This window comes from Oncorhynchus keta, chromosome 28 (assembly GCF_023373465.1).
Source record: "Oncorhynchus keta strain PuntledgeMale-10-30-2019 chromosome 28, Oket_V2, whole genome shotgun sequence".
Lineage (NCBI taxonomy): Eukaryota > Metazoa > Chordata > Actinopteri > Salmoniformes > Salmonidae > Oncorhynchus > Oncorhynchus keta.
In genome coordinates, this window is record NC_068448.1 from 15,728,464 (window position 1) to 15,744,013 (window position 15,550).

A 15,550-nucleotide genomic window follows, 5' to 3' on the forward strand; every position below is an offset into this window, starting at 1 on the left:
GGGTGTGGTATATGGACAATATACCACGGCCAAGGGCTATACTTCAACACGACGCAACGCCGAGTGCGTAGCGGTAGGGTAGCCTAGTGGTTAGAGCGTTGGACAAGTAACCGGAAGGTTGCGAGTTCAAACCGCCGAGTACAAATCTGTCGTTCTGCCCCTGAACAGGCAATTAACCCACTGTTCCTAGGCCGTAATTGAAAATAAGAATTTGTTCTTAACTGACTTGCCTAGTTAAGGTTAAAAAAAATAAGGTTAAAAAAATAAATAGCTGTGGTATGTTGGCCATATACCACAAACTCACCAGGTGCCTTATTGCTATTATAAACTTATTACCAACATAATTAGAACAGTAAAAAAAAATGTTTTTATCATTCCCATTCAGCCAATTCAGGGCTCTAACCACCCGGTTTATAATATGCAATTTGGGACCGATATTACAGTATTTGGTGAGAGAGTATTGTGGTTAGGTGAATAAATACCGAGCTCTAAATTTCTAAAATGTGATTGTATCCGTAAAAGTGCTCTGTGGATACATCCTCTGACATAGCCTGATCAATGCTGTACTCACGGTTGATTGTTGGATTATCGGGATAGAAGGTGGAAACAGTTAATAGCGTAGTAACTTTAAATAAAAAATATTCTAGTATTTTTCTTTGAGATTATAATCCAACACATTCGTTTCAGAGGCTCGAGATTTATACATAGAGTTATTTATTGGTGAGCTGGGCAACGTCAGTTGGTTTTATTGCCCATCACAGAGGAGACCCTAAACGCATTCTTAGCATCCCCGACCTTCCCCCTAACAATCGGAATGACCAGTTCAGAGCCGAGGCACGATACTTACCTACGTCATGTAATGATTTCATACACGATGTAAATCATGGAAAGAATGTAAGAAATTCTTGCTTCAGCAAAAACACAAGAACCAACAAAGCACGCGAGTTTTATGAGAGTGCTACCGATACATAAACGTCTAAATGTACAACTCACCCTGAAATGGTGTACAGTGCTCAGGTCAAACAATTACATTATACAAATATATTTGTACATTGTACTTGTTAGTGGCATTTACAATATGCAAAATATGTGCTTGCAAACGACCTCTCTCTCTCTCTCTCTCTCTCTCTCTCTCTCTCTCTCTCTCTCTCTCTCTCTCTCTCTCTCTCTCTCTCAGACAGATACACATGTCACTTATATTGTCTTGTTTCCTTGCTGAGTAGCAAGACCCACTAACTTCATGCATGTGTTTTCTGACTGTGTTGTTAGAGCTAAAGCTGGTTATCTAAAAGCTACGGGTTCCTTTTAACTCCTTGCTCTCAATTGGTGGAGAAGGGTCAGCTGACATTGTCATATTTTCCCTCTCGGAGCCTCAGCTAAAACACTCGGGTTCGTGCGTCTTACTGGAAATTAATAATATTGAAATCTCAAGGAACCGTCCATTTTACAGAAGCAGATAACGTATAAAAGGAAGGTTTTGCAAAGGTGTGTGAGATAGACAGAGTATAAAGAGAGACGGGAAGGGGGAGCTACTGAGAGAGGGAAGTGAAGAGAAAAAAAGACTGATAAAGTGGGGAGAGTTAAAGGAGAGGGTTACTGGCAAGGTATGAATTCGTATTTCGCAAACCCGTCGCTCTCCTGCCATTTATCCGGTGGTCAAGATGTTTTGCCAAACGTGGCCCTAAATTCCACAACTTATGACACAGTGAGACATTTTTCCTCGTATGGGGCTGCTGTGAACCAGAATCGAATATACTCCAATCCTTTCTATTCTCCCCAAGACAATGTTGTTTTTGGGCAGAGCCGGGCATCCTATGAGTATGGATCTAATGTGTTTCTTCAAGACAAAGATGGGGGTCTTGCCAGTTGCAGACAAACAAGCAGAGGGCTGAATGCACAAAGCCACAGTACTCAGGAGTACAGCTTGGATCACACCAGAGGAGGATCGCAGGAGCAGAAAGCTAACGTCCAGATTTACCCCTGGATGCAGCGAATGAACTCTCACAGCGGTGAGTTTTACTACAACAAATAAATTAAGTAAATGGGTCAGTTTTACGATATGTCTTAGCAACAGAGCAACTTCGTTTTTATGGCCCCATAAAACATCATTGTATCGTCTCGCCCTGGTGAAAGGCCTCCATTCTGAGTATGCGTAACTATTCTATGAGTTGCCCCAAATTGTATGTTTTGTTTAACCTGAATCTTATATATTTAATTTAAACAATTTGCATAAACTATGTATATTTTACAAACAGACGTTGGACATTCATATTACGTATCATGGTTTGGGGAACCGCTAGTTTATTTCACTGCATGCCAGATGCGTTACTACCCGGAGCAGAAATAGGCTATTTTGGACATGAATCGCTGCCATCACATTGTCAGTACCTTTGTAATGTCTAATCTAGATTATGGTGATTAAATAATCTGATATCAGAAAAATGTACAGATTGGTTATGTATATGTGTGTGTGTGTGTTTGTGTGTGTGTGTGTGTAATCCAATACTTTGTTTTCTTTTCTTTTAACTGCACAGGAGTTGGATTTGGATCAGACAGACGCAGAGGACGCCAGATATACTCCCGTTACCAGACACTGGAACTGGAGAAGGAGTTCCATTTCAACCGCTATCTAACCCGACGTAGACGTATCGAAATAGCAAACGCTCTCTGTTTGACAGAACGTCAGATCAAAATTTGGTTCCAGAACCGTCGTATGAAATGGAAGAAAGAGAGCATTTTAACGTCTACGGTGACAGGGAGTGAATCAACAGGGACCTCCGTGGAGGAAGGAGACGACGTGGAGAAGGAAGAGGGAAAAAATAAAAATAAATGAAAGAAAGACATTTAAAACGAAATCATGAGACTACAACTAAAACTACCTAGCCATTCAAGGACCAGAAACTCTAATGCATGATATTATTCTGCTATTTGCCCACCCCCCATCTATGTATCGGTTTGTATCACTTCAACCAATTCACATAGGTCATTCATAGGCATGGTTTACAAACACAATATGCATAAGCATTCCAAATGTGAAGGAAATGCGAAGGCACACTTATTTTGTTTTTGATAATATAGGTATTTGAAGCTTTAATTTCCCATTAATCCCATCGTCATTTTGTGTTGTGCAATATGCATCTAACAAATATCCTGAAAGCTCTCATGGGGTGAACAACACTACCTAAATTGTAGATATGCCTGTATATATTCTATGTACGCTTATGTGTACCCTGTGTAGCTCAAATGGAAGTTCTCATAAAGTGGTACTTACCACTGTTTAGCCTAATAACCGTTTTGGGTTACCCAAGACTACCCAATAAAGAGGTTTAGGTTTGTGAATTTATGTTTGATCATAATTGTGTATCATTGAATAAAATGTTTTCAAAACATGTCCGTCCCTGTCTTTTGTACAATTCTGAGCAACGGGTCATCACAATACAGATCACTAACCTCCACTACAATCCAGATACGACAGTGATGTTGTTTTGCACAATTTGTGTGTTTAGTCTGGCAAATAATTTAATGTATTACAGGTAGCCTACAAAGTATTACGTGAATGGCTCTTTCCATGGATGAATATTACTTGACATATTACTGTTTAAGAAAGCATCCTTATTGTTTCTATAGTCATAGTAGCCAATCCACATTTTCAAATGAAGAAGCAACGGAAACAAGTTTTGGATACCAAAATAAACTCAAACATAAGCCATAAGCCATATTGTACTATAAAGCTGATAGTCCAACCTTTAGGCAATCGGCCTATAAACAATGGCTTAGAGAATGTTTATGCTGCTCAATAAACGTTGACATGGGCAGTTTGTGCACAGGGACCTATTTCTTCCGCACTTCCGGGATGACTATCAACCCGATTTAAACCAAATTAAGATAAACCTACATAGCATAATGGCGCCTCAAATAGCACAGCATTTTAATTATTATTATTACGGTAGCCGACTATGGAGCATTTTGTCGTTTTGTATTGCTCAATCAGTGTTGCTGTTCATAGTGCCTCTATGGGGCAAACCGCCCCACCCCCACTAGAGGCTGGTACGCTATGTAATGCAGCAGGGCAAGGGAAGTGGGCCTATGGAGGGGCATAGATGAGATGACCGCCCTGGTCTGCCCTACACCAGACACCAGATGACGCTATTGTCTTACAGTCTCGCCCTTTTCCACACCCAGACCCCACCATGGTCCCCAACAGCCCAAAGCACAAAGTTTACCGGGCACATTCCCCCTATTCATCAATATACCCCCGGGAATATCAAGCCAATGCATGACTGGCCAACATCATCACGTGATCCTATTCCCCATATTTGGGCATTACACGTCGAATCAAGAAAAAAACATATATGAATGCCACCACCTATAAACCGTGGTATTTTAAAAAAAGATACCCCTTGAACTTCCAAAGAGCTTCCTATTAATAGCAACAAATAATATAAATAACAATATAACAGCAAAATATTTAGCCCAGGCTACTCTCGGATACAATATGTATTGTTAGTCTATTGCCGTTTTTACTTCATGAATCCCTTGCGCACCGTTTTTGTGTGTTTCGTGTAAGATGAGCTCGTACGTAGCAAACAACATTTTTAAGGAGCAAACGCACGAGGCATCCTCCTTTAACACCATGAATAGTTTTGGCAGTTATGGCTCTCTCTCTTCCCTCCATCAAGCCAATTATGCCTATAACGGAGGTCTTCATTTCAACGGAACATTCACCTCCTCTGATTCCACTGCGAACTCTCTGAAACGAGAAGAGATGGAAACTAGCCTGCGAGGCAATACGGACACTCAACCTCCACCAGGACTACAGTCTTGCTCAGCTGCGAGCTCCCGGAACTCCGTGCAAAACTGCCTTCGTGATGGGATACTGAGCAAAGGGACTGGAAGGCCAATGGAAGTGGTCGAAAACCCTATGACTGAAGAAAACGCAATCAAAGTCGAAACTATGCAACCCGTGAAATGTCAAAACCATTCGAAGAAGCACCAAGACAGTCGACAGCAACCGCAGATTTTTCCCTGGATGACAAAACTACACTTGAGCCACGGTAAACTGAAAAAAATCCAACTTAAAGCCTACTACTTCCCTCACTAACTCACTCTCTCTCGCTATCCTGCTTTGTCCATTCACCGTTTTTCGTCTTGAGTTTTATAGGCCAAACGCAGGAAATAATAAAACTGGCGGTCATAAATTTTATGACAAAGGCGTCTATTGCTCGTAAACCTGTTCTGTTACTGTGAAGAGGTGATCTGCCACGGTTAGATTTATGGCTGCATAATTGGATAAGAGAAACAAAAATATTAGAAAACGATAAACGAGTAGTCTTGTTTACGTTAATGTAATAATGCCTTTTCAGCTCCTAACAGGTTATTATACTCTAAGATGAGTATAGGCTATAGTCTAGTTGAACTCGGAGGAAAAGTATGTGCCCTGACCTCCGTGTGAACTTTTCACCTTGGAAAGCTCCAGATATAATTGAAAGATGGTATTCATGTCCAAAATCCACTATTGCCCATTAAGCTATAGTCTACTGCTGGAGTTACCACTAAATATTACCACTGCATTTGGTGCTTTATGAAATACTTTTAAAGACCAAAAGTATAGTTCTGCGAGTGTTCTTCCTTATAATAGTTATCTGGATTTCCCAGTGCAGCAAATGCTGTTTTTTTAAAAAGTTTTCCAAGATTTATTTGAAATGAACAAACGCCAGAATAAATAAGCTTTTGTAATTCAATGAAATAGAATTAGAAGAACATTCATTTCACTGTTAGTTTACACCTTTTACACCTGCAAGAGCTTTTGTCCCATGATTTCAATTTCATTATTTCGTTCAAGCAGTTAATTTGAATTTAAATAGTTTCACTTCTTTGGGGCTGAGTCACTTGAACGTTTCATCATTTGTAAACGATTCGAATAATTTTAGATGCTGCAACTCAAAATAGAGAGACAGTATCTTCATCTCACGTCATTCGACATTAACCTTGACCTAAGATTTTATAATATTCGATAACTCTTGGATTTTCTTAAAATGTAGGCTAATGCATATTTTCTCTAATACCACTTCAGAATCATCTGACGGTAAACGCTCTCGAAGCAGTTACACCCGCTACCAGACTCTGGAGTTGGAGAAAGACTTCCATTTCAACCACTACCTCACCCGTCGCAGGCGCATTGACCTAGCCAATTCCCTCTGTCTGAACGAGAGGCAAATCAAAATTTGGTTCCAGAATCGACGTATGAAGTGGAAGAAGGATTCGAAACTGAAATCAAAGGACTCAATGTAAACATGGAGTTGATGACTGATCTGGAGACGAACTGCTAAAAGAAGTATGCAGAGGGAGACCATTATTCGAAACGTGAAGGCCGTTTTCATAAATCAGCACTTGTGTTACGGACTATTACATTATTAGCATATTACGTGTTTGTAACTTTACATGTGGACTTTAATTCTTTGCTTGATGGATGTAAAAATGGAAGGAAAATATTGAACAAAAATATAGTAATGTGTTGTCTAAATGTAAAGATTGTGTAAAGACCTTTGGAAGTCTTAGGGAGGAGCTGTGGACTATAAGGCCACTCCCTCTTTCATGTTTCAATGCGAATACACGAACATTCTGCCTATTCTTTTATCCTTGAGATAATAATTTAGAACATGTCAGTGAGTGATACTGAGTGGTAATACAATCAAAGCGAGGAGACCTAACTGTTCGTGTCTCTTATAATGACGAACATTTTTTATTTTATTAAATGTCTTAAAATTCATATTTGGGCGCTGAGTGACTTTGTTGTTTTCGGGCTTACAGCAAACAGACGGTTCACTTTCTGAACTATGGATTATGTCCAACCAAATATGTAAGACTTTCGTGATGGTATTTGAGGACAGCACCCATACCTACCATTCCATGTCTTATAACCAATCGAAACAGTGTACATGTTGAATAATCTGCCACCCCCATAGATGCACAATAATTGCATATGTACAGAAGGCCTATTGTACAATTGTCTGAATAAGCTTGTGATTCAATCAAAACGCTTACTGGTGTTGAGAAAACGTTTGAATAAACCTCCCATACCGTATTACCAGCACATTCGTGTAGCAGTTTTGTATCAGTACACATGTATAGGCACTTAGTATTAAGAAATAGATTCGAGGTCCCACACGTCTATTTAAAATATTTACAGTAGGCCTATCTATCCCTGACAGACAGACGCATGCACATACACGTTTAAAACCCCAATAAAACTGTATTACTGCGTTTCCACCTCTCCACCACAGATATAAAATGGTTCCTGTTTTAACATGATAGAGCCAGAGAGCATAGCTAGCTGCTTCTAAATTCATATGGGTTGAGATGTATAGGCTAACTTTCTCCATAGGCCTAGCCACTCACAGACTTGGATGTTTCAGTGGCCTTACTCACGTACCAAATGTAAAGCTATGGTTATGAAACATGTTAAGAGAGTATGCTATATGTTTATATTCAGTCTATATCAAACGCTTTTTTTAAAGCTAACAAAAAAACGGTTTATTAATATTGTACGCTAGTGTAGTAGACAAAACCATAAATTGAAACACAGCTACGCATTGACCTGTATTTGGCACACTGCTGGCCTAATTATTGACACGTATTGTAACAAGATGTCTTAACAAAACAAAAATCTAGTTTCAGGGAAAATGATTAATCAGATACCTTTTCCTGTAGGAAATGTTGCCCCATATGAAATATATATATATTTTCACTCACCTTGCAGATTTTAGCCTAGTTTCACTGCTATATAAATACAACAGAGCATGGACTGATTTCTCAATGGCACTGTCGGGCCTAACCGTGCTACATTGTTATATAGGGCTATCGCATTCCCCTTTTAGTGTCTCTTTCTTTTAGTATTTTAAAGTTTGTAATGTTATTTATGCCAATTGCCTCGAGCAGGGCCTGTGAATGGTGCACAGGGAGCACGTGGTGCCATTAAAGTGGGGTTTATGGCCTGGAAAAACTGACAAACCTTCGATATATACACATCATATATAATCTTGTCCTGGATCGCAGCTGCTGGCTTCTATTACCTGAGGAAGAAAGGGCTTTGTCTCAGTTAGTGTGGATTACCCTGGCCCGGACTAGTCCGTCTGTAGTGGTGGTGCTGATCTCTCGGTCGCAAATGGATCCTTAAATGCTCCAGTAAGTTTATCATATTTTTACTAACATGTATGTTGCGTCACCCTATAGCGTTTATTTTGTATTTGATGCTGTGGTTCGGTTGGCTTGATGTTTTCGATACAACAGGATTTGTTCAATTGTTTTTGTGGTACACATTCCTTATAATTATTATAACCAATCGTAATGTTATATCTGGCTCTGCTTGCTGTTTGTTTGTCGGTAGAGGAGATATGTCTTCCAATAGATTACAAACGTGTTAATGTATGGATCATGCATGGTCCCTAACCCACTAGTAAAAATAGAGTTACTTCTGAAAGACAGTTCTGTTCTAGCTTTCCTGACTGGGTTCTAATTTACTCTCCTCTCATTCATTAGGCATATGATACATCTTTAAACAGAACACAATTTATTCATTTAGATAATGGTCTGCACATTGTCAAATGCTTCATGTTACTGTTACACAGTTGTCAGATAACCAAAATAAGAGTTTGTGTGTGTGTGTGTTGATGTCCTATCATACAGTACTAACTGAAGCTACTATGTACAGCTATGCTCCCACAAAAATGCAGTCAGGTTTCAGAGCTGGGATGTGTGTATAAATTACAAGTTCATACTTGTGCTTGAATAAACATAGCAACCCACTTTTCAGGATTGTCTTGGTAAGATATTGCTAAATCACACTGTTGACAGAGAAACTGATGAGTGTATCATGTTCACTGCTCATGGTATAGCAGTCCATTGGATAAATGTCATCCATCCCCTGCCATCCCATAATCAACACACAGATGTGATACTGTTTATTTTTGTAGTTGAGAAATGGAATGTTAACAGAATAGAAATTGTTCTGGAAGGTTCTGGAAGCCAACATTTGTTTAAGAGCAGCGTGACAAGTTAAATCTCAATTGTTACATTGTATCTCACCTCACCTGATATAGAACTGGCAGGATTTTCCATACACCGTCAGGACAGAGCAGCTTCGTCTCGTAAGACGAGGTGCGGGGGTGTCCAATATTAAAGAAGTCTCGAGGTATTGCTCGCTGTGATGGCGCCGACAGAGATGGTTGCCTCTCTTCGCGTTCTTAGGAAACTATGCAGTATTTTGTTTTTGAATCTATTATTTCTTACACTGTTACCCCAGGAAATATTAAGTCTACATTATTCATCTCATATGCATACGTATATACTGTACTCTACATCATCGACTGCATCCTTATGTAATACATGTATCACTAGCCACTTTAACTATGCCACTTTGTTTACTTTGTCTACATACTCATCTCATATGTATATACTGTACTCTATATCATCTACTGCATCCTTATGTAATACATGTATCACTAGCCACTTTAACTATGCCACTTTGTTTACTTTGTCTACATGTACTCGATACCATCTACTGTATGCTGCTCTGTACCATCACTCATTCATATATCCTTATGTACATATTCCTTATCCCCTTACACTGTGTATAATACAGTAGTTTTGGAATTGTTAGTTAGATTACTTGTTGGTTATCACTGCATTGTCGGAACTAGAAGCACAAGCATTTCGCTACACTCGCATTAACATCTGCTAACCATGTGTATGTGACAAATAAAATTTGATTTGATTTGATTGGATTCTTATTACATAGAGCCGGGAGGAACTATTACCAACATTACCAACATTACAACTTACCAACATTACGACCAGGAATACGACTTTCCCGAAGCGAATCCTCTGTTTGGACCACCACCCAGGACAATGGATCGGATCCCAGTAGACACGAGACGTATGTGGCAGGGTCTACAGTCAATCACGGATTACAAAAATAAAACCAGCCCCATCTCGGACACCGATGTCTTGCTCCCAGATGAACTAAACAACTTCTTTGCTCGCTTTGAGGACAATACAGTGCCACTGACAGGGCCAGCTACCAAAACCTCTCCTTCTCCTTCACCGCAGCCAACGTGAGTAAAACATTTAAATGTGTTAAACCTCGCAGGGCTGCCGGCCCAGACGGCATCCCTAGCTGCATCCTCAGAGCATGCACAGACCAGCTGGCTGGTGTGTTTACGGATATATTCATTCAATCCCTATCCCAGTCTGCTATTCCCACATGCTTCAAGAGGGCATGTTCCCAAGAAAGCTAAGGTAACTGAGCTAAATGGCTATCGCCCCGTAGCACTGACTTAAGTCATCATGAAGTGGTTTGAGAGACTAGTCAAGGATCATATCACCTCCCCCCTACCTGACACCCTAGACTCACTCCAATTGTCTTACCACCCCAATAGGTCCACAGACGATGCAATCGCAATCACACTGCACACTGCCCTAACCTATCTGGACAAGAGGAATACCTATGTAAGAAGGCTGTTCATCAATTACAGCTCAGCATTTAACACCATAGTACCCTCCAAACTCGTCCTCACGCTCGAGACCCTGGGTCTCGACCCCGCCCTGTGAAACTGGGTCCTGGACTTCCTGACGGATGGTGAGGGTAGGAAAGAACATCTCCACTCCGCTGATCCTCAACACTGGGGCCCCACAAGGGTGCGTTCTCAGCCCTCTCTGTTCACCCATGACTGCTTGGCTATGCACGCCTCCAACTCAATCGTCAAGTTCGCAGACGACACTACAGTGGTAGGCTTAATTACCAACAACAATGAGACGGCCTACAGGGAGGAAGTGAGGGCCCTTGGAGTGTGGTGTCAGGAAAATAACTTCACACTCAACGTCAACAAAACAAAGGAGATGATCGTGGACTTCAGGAAACAGCAGAGGGAGCACCCCCCTATCCACATTGATGGGACAGTAGTGGAGAAGGTGGAACGTTTTAAGTTCCTCGGCATACAATTCACAGACAAACTGAAATGGTCCACCCAGACAGACAGCATGGTGAAGAAGGTGCAACAGCGTCTCTTTAAACCTCAGGAGGCTGATGAAATTTGGCTTGTCACCTAAAACCCTCACAAACTTCTAGAGATATAAAATCGAGATCATTATGTCGGACTGTAGCACCGTCTGGTATGGCAACTGCTCCGCCCACAACTGTAAGGCTCTCTAGAGGGTAGTGAGTTCTTCACAACGCATCACCGGTGGCAAACTACCTGCCCTCCAGGACACCTACACCACCCAATGTCACAGGAAGGACAAAAATATCATCAAGGACAACAACCAGGTGAGCCATTGCCTGTTCACCCTGTTATCATCCAGAAGGTGAGGTCAGTACAGGTGCATCAAATCTGGGACCGAGAGACTGAAAAACAGCTTCTATCTTAAGTCCATCTGACTGTTAAACAGCCATCACTAACATTGAGTGGCTGCTGCAAACATACTGACTCAAATCTCTAGCCACTTTAATAATTAAAAATTGGATGTAATAAATGTATCACTAGTCACTTTAAACAATGCCACTTTATATAATGTTTACATACCCAACATTGCTTATCTCATATGTATATACTGAACTCTATACAATCTTTTGCATCTTGCCTAAGCCGTTTCCATCGTTCATCCATATATTTATATGTACATATGTACTTATTAATTCCTTTACACTTGTGTGTATAAGGTAGTTGTTGTGAAATTGTTAGACTTCTTGTTAGATATTACTGCACGGTCAGAACTAGAAGCACAAGCATTTCGCTACACTCACATTAACATCTGCTAACCATGTGTACCTTATGATAAGCTGTAGACCACACTATCTACCAAGAGAGTTCTCATCGATATTATTCGTAACCGTCTATTTACCACCACAAACCGTTGCTGGCACTAACACCACACTCAACCATTTGTATAAGACCATAAGCAAACAAGAAAATGTTCATCCAGAAGCAGTGCTCCTAGTGGCCAGGGACTTTAATGCAGGCAAACTTAAATCCATTTTACCTCATATCTACCAGCATGTCACATGTGCAACCAGAGGGGGAAAAAACTCTCGACCACTTTTACTCCACACACAGAGATGCATACAAATCTCTCCCCCGCCCTCCATTTGGCAAATCTGGCAATAATTCTGTCCTCCCGATTCCTGCTTACAAGCAAAAACTAAAGCAGGAAGTGCCAGTGACTTGCCCAATACGAAGTGGTCAGATGACATGGATGCTACGTTACAGGACTGTTTTTCTAGCACAGACTGGAATATGTTCCAGGATTCATCAAATGGCATTGAGGAGTACACCACCTCAGTCATCATCTTCATCAATAAGTGCGTTGACAACGTCGCCCCCACAGTGACCGTACGTACATATCCCAATCAGAAGCCATGGATTACAGGCAACATCCGTATCGAGCTAAAGGCTGGAGCTGCCACTTTCAAGGAGTGAGACACTAAACCTACTACACCGGCTCTGATGCTCGTTGGATGTGGCAGGGCTTGAAAACTATTACAGACTACAAAGGGAAACCCAGCCACGAGCTGCCCAGTGACACGAGCCTACCAGATGAGCTAAATGCCTTTTATGCTCACTTCGAGGCAAGCAACACTGAAGTATGCTTGAGAGTTCCAGCTGTTCTGGACTCCCGGTAGCCCATGTGAGCAAGACCTTTCAACAGGTCAATATTCACAAAGCCGAAGGGCCAGACGGATTACCAGGATGTGTACTCAAAGCATGCCCGGACCAACTGTTAAGTGTCTTCACTGTTATTTTCAACCCCTCCCTGACTGAGTCTGTAATACCTACATGTTTCAAGCAGACCACCATTGTCCCTGTGCCCAAGATAGCGAAGGTAACCTGCCTAAATGATTACCACCCCGTAGCACTCACGTCGGTAACCATGAAGTGCTTTAAAGGCAATAAATAGGCCATAGTAGCGAAGTAATTCCAGTTTAGCAAATTAACACTGGAGTGATAGATGAGCAGATGATGATGTGCATGTAGAAATACTTGTGTGCAAAAGAGCAGAAAAGTAAATAAAAGCAATATGGGGATGAGGTAGGTAGATTCGGTGGGTTATTTACAGATGGGCTATGTACAGCTGCAATGATCGGTTAGCTGCTCAGATAGCTGATGTTTAAAGTTAGTGAGGGAGATATAAGTCTCCAGCTTCAGTGATTTTTGCAATTCGTTCCAGTCATTGGCAGCAGAGAACCGGAAGGAAAGACAGCCAAAGGAGGTGTTGGCTTTGGGGACGACCAGTGAGATTTACCTGCTGGAGCGCGTGCTACGGGTGGGTGTTGTTATCGTGACCAGTGAGCTGAGATAAGGCGGAGCTTTACCTATAGCATAGACTTATATATGACCTGGAGCCAGTGGGTCTGGCGACGAATATGTAACGAGGGCCAGACGACTAGACCATACAGGTCGCAGTGGTGGGTGGTATAAGGGGTTTTGGTGACAAAACGGATGGCACTGTGATAGACTGCATCCAGTTTGCTGAGTAGACTATTGGAAGCTATTTTGTAAATGACGAGTCGAGGATCGATGAGACAGCCTATAGGGAGGAGGTCAGAGACCTGGCAGTGTGGTGCCAGGACAACAATGTCTCCCTCAATATGATCAAGACAAAGGAGCTAACTGTGGTCTACAGTAAAAGGCGGGCCGAACAGGCCCCAATTAACGACGGGGCTGTGGTCGTGTGGGTTGAGAGTTTCAAGTTCCTTGGTGTCCACATCACCAACAAACTATCATGGTCCAAACACACCAAGACAGTCATGAAGAGGGCATGACAACACCTTTTCCCCCTCAGGAGACTGAAAAGATTTAGCATGGCTCCCCAGATCCTCAAAAAGTTAAACAACTGCACCATCGAGAGCATCCTGATCGGTTGCATCACCACCTGGTATGGTAACTTCTCGTCATCTGACCGCAAGGCACTACAGAGGGTACTGCGTACGGCCCAATACATCACTGGGTCAACCTTCCTGCCATCCAGGACCTATATACTAGGCAGAGGAAAGCCCCAAAAATTGTCAAAGACTCTAGTTACCCAAGTCATAGACTGTTTTCTCTGCTACCGCATGGCAAGTGGTACCGGAGCGCCAAGTCTATGACCAAAAGACTCCTTAACAGCTTCTACCCCCAAGCAATAAGACTGCTGAACAGTAACTCAAATGGCCACCGGATTATTTACATTGACACCCCTCCTCTCCATTCATTTTTTTTACACTGCTGCTACTCGCTGTTTATTATCTATGTATAGTCACTTCACCCCTACCTACATGTACAAATTACGTCGACTAACCTGTACCCCCGCACATTGACTCGGTACCGGTAGCCCAAGTATATAGCCTTGTTATTGTTTTTTTATTGTATTACTTTTCATCATTTTTTACTTTAGTTTATTTGGTAAATCTTTTCTTAACTCTTTCTTGAACTGTGCTGTTGGTTAAGGGCTTGTAAGTAAGCATTTCACGGTAAGGTCTACTCATGTTGTTTTCGGCGCATGTGACAAATAAAGTTTGATTTGATTGGTTCTGCTTCTGTTAATTTGGAAAAGTTATGTGGTTGATTTTGTTAAGTTCCTTTGTCAGTAAGATCCTGTGTTGACCTGAGTTTTTTGTTCGTGTGACCTGCCCATGAACTCTGGGCCCCTTGTAGTACCTTGTAATTATGGCACAGAGGTTTTCCTGGTCAGTTCCCAGAAGGGCCAGGGAGGAACTCAGCGGTCTGATGATGTAGTGAGTTGATGGGTTCACGTTCCTGAACAGCTAATCAAAGGGCTACCCAGACCCCTCTTTTACGCTGCTGCTACTCTCTGTTTATAATCTATGCATAGTCACTTTAACTCATAGTCACTTTAACATATTAACTCAATTACCTTAATTACCCACCCCCTGTATATAGCCTCGGTTGTTATTTTACTGCTGCTATTTAATTATTTGTTACTTTTATTTTCTATTTATCTATTTTTTACTGAACACTTCTTTTTTTTCTTAACTTTTTGAAGTATTGATGGTTCAAGGCTTGTAAGTAAGCATTTCACTGTAAGGTTGTATTGGCACGTGACAAATATAATTTTATTTGATGTTGAGTTTTAACCCCTTACTTCCTGTTAGATGAAGAGAGTGGAAACAAATGATACACAGTCAATAGGGGGTGCTATTAAACATGCTCCCCCTCCAAATAGAGAATAATGATGCTATAGAGCAGGGTATCCCAAACTCGGTCCTGGGGCCCCTCATGAGTGCATGTTTTGATTTTTGCCCAAGCACTACACAGTTGATTCAAATAATCAAAGCTTAATGAATGAGTTGGTTATTTGAATCAGCTGTGTAGTCCTAGGGCAAATCCCAAAAGGTGCACCCAGGGTGGGCCTCAGTACCAAGTTTGGGAAATGCTGTTATAGAGGGGATTTGCCTGCATTATAGTGCATTGGGGTGGCTAAGTTCTCCACTGTTCTTAAGCTCGGTATGTCTTCCTATTGACTTTTTCTCATCTTGTTGACTGTAATCGAGCCATGG

General features: G+C 41.5%; 3 protein-coding genes across 8 annotated transcripts in view; all 3 read left to right on the forward strand.

Annotated features, from left to right (window-relative positions):
• LOC118360525 (homeobox protein Hox-C10a-like) overlaps nucleotides 1–15,550 on the forward strand; it is a 101,566-nt gene that overhangs the window by 36,559 nt on the left and 49,457 nt on the right. The gene's annotated exons all lie outside the window — the stretch shown is intronic.
• LOC118360690 (homeobox protein Hox-C6a-like) lies at nucleotides 1,277–3,317 on the forward strand. The gene is made up of 2 exons (XM_035739987.1): nucleotides 1,277–2,009; nucleotides 2,535–3,317. The coding sequence occupies exons 1-2, from the start codon at nucleotides 1,607–1,609 to the stop codon at nucleotides 2,831–2,833; spliced, it is 702 nt and encodes a 233-aa protein (XP_035595880.1). The 5' UTR covers nucleotides 1,277–1,606; the 3' UTR covers nucleotides 2,834–3,317.
• Nucleotides 4,382–15,550, forward strand: part of LOC118360688 (homeobox protein Hox-C5a-like) — a 60,626-nt gene continuing 49,457 nt past the window's right edge. For both annotated transcript variants that reach the window (XM_035739983.2, XM_035739984.2), the window contains exons 1-2: nucleotides 4,382–5,054; nucleotides 6,074–8,184. In XM_035739983.2, the coding sequence (XP_035595876.1) occupies nucleotides 4,568–5,054; nucleotides 6,074–6,291 (705 nt within the window). In that variant the 5' untranslated portion in view covers nucleotides 4,382–4,567 and the 3' untranslated portion in view covers nucleotides 6,292–8,184. The remainder of the gene's footprint in view (nucleotides 5,055–6,073; nucleotides 8,185–15,550) is intronic.

Bases quoted from the DNA above. Each gene is read 5' to 3' on its own strand.
- LOC118360690 (XM_035739987.1), top strand. From the start codon at position 1,607: ATGAATTCGTATTTCGCAAACCCGTCGCTCTCCTGCCATTTATCCGGT. The intron at 2,010-2,534 runs GTGAGTTTTACT...TTAACTGCACAG, and splicing joins GCGAATGAACTCTCACAGCG to GAGTTGGATTTGGATCAGAC.